Below are 10272 nucleotides of genomic sequence, written 5' to 3' on the forward strand. Positions count from 1 at the left end.
CACTGGACTACAAATGCTTGTCAGGTTTTTCAAGTATTTTTTTTTTTTTTATAGAAGATTATGAATAAACCAAAATATGTGGAAAATGGTGAATAAATGGGGGAAAAAAGAACTAAAGTAAAGAGCTGTTGTACTTCTGCCAGTGTTTTTGCTGTTTTTAATGTAATCTCATGTGAATTTTGTCTGTTTATAATGTGCACTTTAAACTTGGGGCACATTTGTTTTTTTTAAACATTGTTTGATTGTAGATTGAGTAGCATGTGCTCCGATATGTGTGGGTTAAGAGGGTTTTTTTTTCAGTGTGATTCACTGATTCACAGATGAAATGTCAGGTTCCGGTAAAAAGAAAGCAAGAGAGAAGCCATTAGAGCATCCCACCCTGTGAGTGACCCTCGTCCTATTCGTAGGTGAAATCTTCTAAAGGCGGGGAAAAGCAGACGATTTTGGGATCCACTGTATCCAGAAATACATCAGAAAACAGCGGAGGAGGTTTGGACAATGATTTGTTCCAGAGCGGCCCACAGCAGGCCCATTATCTGCCAATTTGGGACAGTTCACTTCCTTGTCAACATCCTGGTCTGTGGCAAAAAATGTCCGTCTCATCCCTCTTTGTCTCGTTATTGGAGCTGGTTGTCAAGTTAGGTCAGAGAACAGGAATAACTGATGAGCAGCACCTCCCTCCCTCCCCGCTCCCTCTCTTCCTCTCCCGGGGTATCATTTGCCGGAGCTCGATGCAGAGGAGGAAGAGGAGGAGGAGGAGGAGGAGGAGGGCCAGTTAGAGTGGCGTATTGATATAAGCACAGAGTTTTAATGAGGGCTGGGACAGTATAGTCATCTACTTATCTGTCACTCATATTCCTTTCATCAGTCCCCTCCCCCTCCTCCAGTGAGACGGCGGTACGGAGGGAGTGGGCTGGGGGGCAAAGTGACAGAGAGGGAGGCGAGGAGGTTGGGTTAGAACCGTGGTCTGTCTGTCTGTTATGGGGGTGGAGATGCAGCCAATGAGATCCATCACTTATTTATAGGTTATAAGACGGGGAGCCCTTCTGGTTAATTTGGCTATTTCGCCCATCTGGATTTAAAACAACAACAACAAAAAGGTTAATTTATATGATTTTCAATCGTCAGCCGCTTCCTGAGCGACTGCGTGAGGGAGAGGGGAGAAGGCGGACCTGCGGTTTGGTTACAGCGTGGCAATCTGACATTTATTGTGTTTGTGCGCGTGTAAGCCAATTAGCATTCCCCTTGTTCACTCTTCCCTCTGTGTGTGTTATTAATAAAACATACAGCAGATACTCTGAAGGAGGAGGGCCAATTCATCAATTTAATTCATTTACAGCTCGGTTCATTTCAGCCATGACATTTTAAAAAAAGCAAAAAGGTAGACAAAGTAATTGTGCGGTTTTAGAGTTTGGCCTATTTTCTTTATTGTGAAGATTATTTTTTAATGTTTTAATATATGTTACGGCACAGATGTGAAGCATTTGGCTGTGCCGTCCCATGCACTTGCTTGTAGAGAGTTCAGCCCTGCCTCATAAGCCAGTGTGTGCTCAGGTGTCGGCGCACAATCAGGCAGTTAACGTGTTTCCTCATATACTTGCAGAATGAGGCTCGGTGCGCGTGTGTGTGTGTGTGTGTGTGTGCTCAGTGAGGTTACATATAGGGTAAAGGGTGATGCACTGACAGCTGTGTTCTGTTGTGGCAGGTGTGTCGGGGCTGTATATGCATGAGTACAACACGCCCGTGTGTGTGTGTGTGTGCTCAGTGTTTGGGGAACTGTGCAGCTGTTATTTGCGTGCTTTTGCCAGTGATTGTCGGAGTTACGGTGGGCGACATTTTGCTGTGTTTCTCCCCCACTTTGCTCAGTATCAAGCATAAGAATAATGTTTGCAAATACAGACGTGAGTGACTGCTCTGCAGCATTTTCAGGTAGCCACAAATCAGAGAAAAAAAAATCATTGCAGTGAATAGTTTTACACATCTGGACAATAAAACCAGCTTTTCTTCAGCAGATATCTCAGGCTCAGGCCAATTTGTTGGGCAGCAGCCGGACCTGCTTCAGATTTCTGCACCGATATTCTGAGCAGTCAGACACTTGTTCCAAAGTCACTCCAGGGTCTTGACAGTTTACATTTGTTCACTGGCTTTTCTCAGAGAAAAGCATTAACTCAGCGAAAGCACTGAACTGGAGCCATTTCTTTTTCCACGGATCTTTTTAAGGTGTACACACAGACACACAACCATAACCTGACACATTAACTCATTCTTTCAAAACAAGATAAATCCTCTTGAAAAACAAGCAAAAAGTTTATTGCCAACTAATCCACTTTGCACCAGATGGTCAATATTAGCAAGACTCCTGGTTGTTTCATTATGTCCAGATTTAAAATTTATTTGGTTGAAATGGTCACTGAGTATACAGTGTCAAACAAAGTAATATATTACACGGAAGATTATTATCCTCGCAGTTACTTCCTTTGAGGGGAGTCACTACTACAATTCACTGTATCGTGCACTTAAGACTTTGCACAGTTTAATGCAGGATGCTCATACTGGTGTAACTGGGATTCAAACGTGATTCCCCGTCTCGAAGAACATCGACCTCCATGGGGAATCATGAATGTAAACAAATACACTTTGTCATTTTATGACCTTACATCTAAAACTCTAAATTATATCAGCATGTTTTTACATTATCACACGCTAATTAATTGGCTAGATCACTATCTTAGCCACTTAAAATTTAATCTAAAACTAAATCAGTTCATTTATTCCCTTACCGGATTTCCCCATCAGTGGGCAGTCAGTGTTGGGCAAGTTGCTTACTTCTTCAAACAGGTAACTGAGTTAGCAACGAAGTTACAATATTTTAAAAGTAATTAATTACTAGGCAAAGTAACTTGCGTCACTTAAAAAAACATGTTTAAATATGTCAAAAAAAATTGGATCTCCTCTTGATGGAACTTTAAGATGCATGCTCAGTTATTTATTATAAAATTTAATATATGATTAATGAAATAAATGGACACTCGTAACAAATTACAAACAGGAAACGCTACACTAATCTGAATTATTCAAATACTGCTGTGTAGTAAGACAAGACACAAATCATATGATTAGGAGCTGTAGACACCATTTCTACATTTGTAAAAGAATAATAAAACACAATAGATGTATGTCAATAGTTTTCGGTACTTCCAATTAAATGCTGCCTTTGAAAGATCGGAGCTTTCTGTGGCCGTATCGCTGTCTCGTCACGTGATGCACTTCGCACAAATAAGGATCCTTCTTGCTCTATCAGCTCCAGCTGGACTCCAAAGGAAGAAAACCCCAGCTGAAAGCCGTGAATTATAGAAACGAAACCGCTCCTTATGTTTTGTTAGCAACGTTAACAGAGTTGTAACGCTGTAAAAAGTAATTGGCTTCGTTCCTTTTGCTAAAAATAATAACACTGTTTGTTTTAACACCGTTACTCCCATCACTGGTCTTGACAATAAAGCTCAATTTGATCTAGATAAACAAATAAGAGGCTATGCTAATTAGATGATGACGTCATTTAGAACGGCCCTAACAGGAATTGGCAACAATGTATCATTTTAAATGACATCATCAACTAATTTGATCTAGATATGTAAATGAGCAGCTATGCAAATTAAACGATGATGCCATTTAGAACTTTTCTGAATTGGCAACAATGCATTGGTTTTAAAGCAACATTTTTTATTTTTTTTTAACAATAAAGGTAATTTAATTCTGAAGCTTTTAGCAATGGAATCATGTCTCATATTATTGTCAGTAACAGTAACGGTATTGTAATGCTGGAAAATGTAATTAGGTAGATTACTTCTTACTAAAAATAGTAATGCCGTTCGTAACGCTGTTTGTTCTAGTGCAGTTCCTCCCATCACTGGTGGGCAGCCACACAGCGTGGCGCTCAGCGGGGGGGCTGAGGATCTTGCTCAGGGACCCACGGGTGCATTTTATTTGGACTGAATCTGTAAACTGTATTTCCTGTACGAAGGACGTGCAGAGTGCTTCAGGGTGGAGTTCCCCGGAGCTCGGGCCTTTGATGAATGCTATTGACATAGTTGCAATGCATTTGCACAGCTTGCAGCTTGTGTAACCTTCCCGGTTGCTCAGCGATGAATATTAGAGGTGGTTGACATGGAAGCTATACGTATTATAGTGAGAGGAATAACTGAGCAGCCATTAGTGTGGACATGAGAACGGTCTTTAGGAGTCCTCCCGGAAGCACTAACAGGAACACTGACATATACAGCATAATGCATGCACAGAGGCTATTCATCAACCACGCACATGACCAACCTTCATCTGATAAGGACTTTGAAATCCGTGCCAAAACTATAATCCAGTGCACACGTGCGTGCATGCACACACACAGAGCGCAGAAGCATCAAAGAGAAAGATCCATGGCCAATGTTTATTGATCTTTCAGGTCTATTTTTGCTCCTGAAATCATTGCGACGCGAACCCGTCATCCGTCAAGTTTCGGCTACAGAAACACAGAGAGCAGTAAACAACGTGTGTGTGTGTGTGTGTGAAGTAATTACTGGAGGGACTGTGCTGTGCAAGTGCACTGAACCGTCGGGCATGTGTTCTTTGTGGACATGTTTGCATGTAGGTGACTATGGCAGCCAGATCAGGAACACAATGCATTTCATAGAGTCTCTCTGTAGAGAACAGCTGTATCAGCTTTTGAGTGAGGAGGCAAAGTGGTGCCAGCTGTTGCCATAGTAACTTTGGGAGACACAAGGTGACACACTGGAGTGCCATAGGTGGAAATTAATAAAGTGTCTTTTCACAAGTACTGCACTTCAAAGTAAACTCTATTTCTATTTGCATTCATATTTATGGCTCTGCAGTGCATTTACTGTCTTCTGTAGTTTTTTTTTTTGTTTTTACATGGGGGGACAGAGAAGACAAAAGCTCTGATGTGATTATTGAGACATTCTTCCTTCTGCGGCACTAAAAAGGAGCGATTTCTGCTCCCTTTTAAATGTTCATTTTCATGACCGACATGCACTTCTATCGCAGTGTTCTCAACAGTAGATCAGTTTGTATGTCTGACTGCAGAACCGACCTGTTCTAATGCTACTGGGCTGGGCCAGAAACCTGGTGGACAAGTGGCAACGATGGCGAGGAGAGCATATTAAGAAGAAGCTGCTGTACTGGTAGAGGTTGAAGGAGGTGTCAAACATATGACCCAAAATTGGAGGGTTAGGGGACTGACTGCAAGTAACTAAAGAATAGTAGAGAGACGGAGCAACAGAAAACAAATCCACGTGCTTCAGACCTGATGAAAACAAAACATCGAACTTTCAATCTGGATCTTAAATGTCGACTGTTTTAGCCTCAATAACTGAACCTGTGAGCCGGTTCCACAAGAGCCAGCAGTGACTGATGTTGGACAAAAAAATGAAAACATATCTCTGCTGTATGTTAAGCCCTGAGCCATCTAAAGTCTTTTTGTAAGTACTGAATTCAACAAGACAGTTTTTTGTGATAGAAAATGTAAATTTGACTCTAAAGTGCTCCAGCAAGAAAACTGATCGCTGTGTTAAGATTTCCTAAAGTCACTTCCAATCCAGCCACTAATAAATTACTTTTCTGTTGCTGCACAGAGAACATTTTACAATGTTTTGTCATCATTAATGTTATTTTAGATGTCCCTCTTATTCTTTTTTTAACTACTGAGATGTGAGTGGATTTGTGAGCATTTTCATCAGTGCTTGATTTTTATTTATTTTTTCTTACTTGAATTTCAGCGCATTTGAATTCTGCAGAACCAACAGCAGGGCAAAAATCCCATTCAGAACAAGACACTTGTATTCTGCTCCACACGTGTTTGGGACTGATGGCACGCCATAATGCCTCTTACGCTGCTCTCACCAGCATTTCTCCAGATGCAGATGTAACCTCTACACGAAGGTGAGACCACGAACAGGCCACGAAGCACTATAAAATCCTCATACCTAATAAAAGTGGTGCAAAGGGTCACAAAGCTCCCGCTCGCTGTGGACCGGTTGGATGTGGTTTATGAGTCAGAAAATAAGGCGCAGCAGCACCTGCTCTCAGTGAAGGTGACATTAACTAGTTGGGGGATTGTCAGAGCATCGATTTGCTGCCACGTGATCAACTCTGGAGTCTTGTAATTCACGTTATTTACGAGTTGACATACTTTTGACAATTCATAAAGCAGGTATGAAGATGAAATGTGAAACTATTTTCCAGGTCTGTCCTTTCTTTCACATCACAGACTCAATTCAAAGCGTGACGGTATTGTTTTTTTTTTTTTTTTTACTTGTTGGCTCAAAGCTGCCATCAAGAGCATTACCCAGGGGTCATTTCTCATGTTGCCATGGCAGCGCCTGATGATTTGATGAGGGCTAAAGTTGTGTTCGTGTCACCCTCTTTCTGACAGCTGCTGCTCAGCGGTGCGCCTTGTTAGTATTCTCTCCTACTTTTCCTCCATCTGTTACACTGTTGCTGTGTTCACACATTTACATTCAACCATAAATGTATAATTTGAGCGGATTGAAATGAAACCATTTAAACTGGTTTATAACTAAGAGTCACTGTGCTCTTTTTTCCCCCCCTCTAATTCATGAGTAAGATCATCCTGTTTGGCACAGTTTATGCTTCCCTTTTTCGTTTGAATGCTCGCCTGTCAGAGAGCCTGCAAACGGACACCAGACTCATTGTCTCTCGGTGTTTGCACTGCTGTACGTCCCAGTGGTGGTTGCAACATTCCGCCAAATCAGTTTGCAGGCAGCTGAAAATCATCCTCTTGATAAACTAGTTTGCAGGAAGTTCCCATTAAAAAAAAAAAAAAAAAAAAAAAAAAGTTCACGGAGGGGAAGGCTCTCCGTTCAGCGGGTCTGCTCCAACGGCCATAATGAGGCGGACTGAAATAGCTCCGACAACCTGATGGGCCGGTCAAACAATAGATTACATGTAGCGAGCGAGCCAGCGCTGGCCCCCGAAGGGTTTAGCGTGGGCAGCGGCAAACACACACACAAAAACACCATCGGGCCCACCGTGGACTTTTTACAGGCAGCGCCACGTTTGGCTTTTTACCACCGGCAACCCGTATAAGCCCTGTGCAGGTCAGCCTTTCAAGAGCCAAAAAGCTTTGGACAATTCAAACTCTACTGGGGATTATCTGGAGCCAACACAGGCCGAATGTGGAGGCAAAGCAGCGCTGAAAGGACTTCTGCTGCCCAGATCCACACTGTCCCCTCCGATCTGGAATAGTTTTCTTCATCATTTCCTCAAACATGAAGAGCAGATTCAGAAAAACCCCCACGGAGGCCTGAAGCACTTGCAGTGGATCCATTAAAAAGTAAATAATAAAAAAAAAAGATTCATGTTTGTGCCATGTATAATAGCAGGTAATAACATCTTCACAAAACAATTAGCAGAAACAGTTTATGGTGATTTAGGGTCCAAAAGCACATAAGAAGTTACAGATTCCATTTCCAGATTCACCAGAACAGATGAAGGCTTCAGGATAAACAAATATCATCAGACGCTTCAGGTTCATCCAGAGGCCTCCGTGACGAGACGTCCCATAACCCAGAATACTGAGCATCCGCCCTGGTACACCCGCAGACACCATGCAATAGTTGTGCTGGATTAAAAATACTGTAATTCTAAAAAGTTAAATTTCTGAAACAGGCTCGTTTTGGATGCATTTAGATACAAATCTTCACATAGAAAAACCATCCTCAGCAACTACAAATAGGTTTTTAATTCAAAGTCTTTTTTCATTTATGTTTTTCAGTCAAATTGAACCAATTAGTAGAAAGAAAATTCACATTTCCCCCTTTGTTGAATTTAGTTTTACTGAACCAAGAACAGTTTATATATTTGTTTTAAATACCAAAGTCCAACAGCATCAACTGTGTAACGACAGCGTTCAGGTGGGACTGAATCATAGAGTAGAAAACAGTGGGTCACACTCCGTATCAAAAGCAGTCTTTGAGACTAAAGAGCTCACAGTGGGACAAAGAGGAGAGGACTGGAGTCCGGCTGTCGACACACTCTGGACTCACAGAGCTGTATGGAAGAAGGAAGAACTTTGTGTCCGTCTGGTGCAAAAAGTGATAAGAAAAAAACAAAACAAAAAACATGTCGGTGAACGAGCCCTCCCTCATCCCACCCCCCAAAAAATCCATCAGGGGCTTCATCGACTACTGCTGCCTCTGCTTCTTCTTTGCTGGTTTGATTGCAGGGACGTCGTCCTCATCGTCCTCATCCTCGTCTTCATCAGACAGATCAGACTCTTCACCCTGTGAGGCTAACAGTCAGGAGATCATATTAAGCTACTAGAATCCAGTAGAATCTGGTGTTAAGATCTAATGCGGTTGTTTGAGTAGCTTTTAAATTTAAACAGAGATTAAGCAGTTAATTGATGAATGTAATAATTTTTTAATACAACTTTGTTAAAGTTGAGGAAAATTCATTGATTTGTGAGATAATCTCTTATTTTTAATTTAAATCAAGTTTAACATTAAAAAGGTTTGTTGTCTCAATAAATAGAATTAACTTGTTAATGCAGAAAAATATATTACTGTTAACTGATGGCAGTAACTAAAACATCTTACCAATAAGATGAAGCCCGCTGACTGTCAGCGGTCCTGTCCCAGCTTTGAGCCGGATCGTCACCGGAGCTTTCAGCTCGAACTCGCCCAGGCTCACCTGAGGGAAAAGATGAACACATCACACAACGAAAAGGCAGAGCATCACAAGAGACTGAAGATAGGAGCCGGAGTTCATCCACTACATTATAGCTAAAATGGAATAAAACCAGGTTAATAAAAAAATCATATGCATATCATAGCCACTGCACAAAGTAACAACTTCTCCACATCTGGATGTGTGATCCAGTCAAATGCAGAGGAATATATCTCATGAGAAAAGACACCAAGACAGGAAATATACACTGAATGATGTCAGACAGTGGAAACATTCCCAAAAGTGAATTCCACAGTTCTCATGAAGCAGATTCTGAGCAGTGACAATCCCAATCTGTGTCCAGCAGCTAACTTCATTGAATTAACTGTACTTCCGTAAAAACCTACTTTTTACATTTAAAATTGGCTATGCATTCGTTAGAGCAACTTAAACCTGTGGATGTATGATGAGTGCGTTTAGACACAGACCATAGGGAGACACTTGATGTGCAGGTTGGCGATGGGCACTGAGATGGTCTTCCCCTGGTGGTTCATGGCTGTCACCTCCACCACATTATTCTCTTCCTTCGCACCTTCTCCGAGGCAAACCTACAGAAATCCCACACAATCAGAGCGCTGATCCAGCGGGACACTCCAGCCCATGAACATAACCATGTCACACGTGGTCGTGCGGTGATATAACGTCTCTATTAAAACTGTACATACTGTTCTAAGTTCGAGGAAATGCTCCAAATCCTCCTCTTCGTCTCCTTGGAAAGTGTAGAAAGGTACTTTAGAGGACAGCTCGCAACCTGGGGAAAATATCAAACCCTGGATTTACACCGACGGCAGTTTAACGGGAGAAAACACCCAGACGGGGCTTTATGCTGTGGGAACATCACAGGAAAACCCACGTGTGCTTCACAGCGGCGCGCGGATTCAACAGTTTAAAAGCTCCTTACTGAATAAAAAGCTCTCCAGCTTCGACGGTCCGCTCGGTCCGATTTCGGAGGATTCGTCGTCGTTAAAAGACATCTTGTGAAGGCGATAGACTGAGGATAAATGTCACCGTTTCACAGCCAAATGGATCGTGCTGCACCAAATAAAACAAGCGCGTCGCAAAGCACCTGCATGCCTCCTACGTCATCACTGTGCGCCGGTGACGCGTGTTTATGTTTTACTGTACAGAACACCTGAGTGTTGCTTTAGGCTTTAACCTGCCTGTTCATATACTCTGTAAACATAAACCCAGGCATGAGAAGTAGAATAAATAAAATAAAGCTTTGATTAAACTGATAAAATAAGTAAAATATTATGTTTATACAAAAGCCAGAGCCTGGTTAAAAAGAAATGAGTGTGTCAGCAGATCTCAGGTGTTCATTTGTTCCTCAGTTGAAGAGCAGAGGAACTAAAATCTGCTTCTCGTTTACTTCTGAGTCACACCGAATGTTCCTTGTCCTGAGGAGTTCTAGTCTGGATGTCTCAAATTAAAAAAAAAAAATCTGAGATGTGTTTAGACCTGAGACCATCCACACAGCACAGAGACTTTGGATGCATCATCCTGGATGAGCTGCTG

At 42.0% G+C, this 10272-nt stretch overlaps 1 protein-coding gene across 2 annotated transcripts; it reads right to left on the bottom strand.

The window, feature by feature from the left end:
• Window positions 1-7421: 7421 nt before the first annotated feature.
• On the bottom strand, window positions 7422-9856 carry npm3 (nucleophosmin/nucleoplasmin, 3). 2 transcript variants are annotated; one of them, XM_030106859.1, is made up of 5 exons: window positions 9659-9856; window positions 9417-9508; window positions 9186-9299; window positions 8628-8721; window positions 7422-8320 (listed from the first exon to the last, which is right to left on the bottom strand). In XM_030106859.1, the coding sequence occupies exons 1-5, from the start codon at window positions 9729-9731 to the stop codon at window positions 8214-8216; spliced, it is 480 nt and encodes a 159-aa protein (XP_029962719.1). In that variant the 5' UTR covers window positions 9732-9856; the 3' UTR covers window positions 7422-8213. The 2 variants fall into 2 exon arrangements, with proteins under 2 accessions (XP_029962719.1, XP_029962718.1); XM_030106858.1 differs by having other exon boundaries at window positions 7425-8320; window positions 9186-9305; window positions 9423-9508.
• Between the last annotated feature and the right edge of the window lie 416 nt (window positions 9857-10272).

The sequence above is a fragment of the Salarias fasciatus genome, chromosome 13 (assembly GCF_902148845.1).
Source record: "Salarias fasciatus chromosome 13, fSalaFa1.1, whole genome shotgun sequence".
Classification (NCBI taxonomy): Eukaryota; Metazoa; Chordata; class Actinopteri; order Blenniiformes; family Blenniidae; genus Salarias; species Salarias fasciatus.

What these genes read in the sequence shown, in the direction of transcription:
- npm3 (XM_030106859.1), bottom strand. Translation starts at nt 9,731, where the DNA reads ATGTCTTTTAACGACGACGAATCCTCCGAAATCGGACCGAGCGGACCG. An exon ending in GCTGGAGAGCTTTTTATTCA is followed by an intron (nt 9,509 to 9,658) that starts GTAAGGAGCTTT and finishes TATTTTCCCCAG; the next exon opens with GTTGCGAGCTGTCCTCTAAA. An exon ending in CAGCGGGCTTCATCTTATTG is followed by an intron (nt 8,321 to 8,627) that starts GTAAGATGTTTT and finishes CCTGACTGTTAG; the next exon opens with CCTCACAGGGTGAAGAGTCT.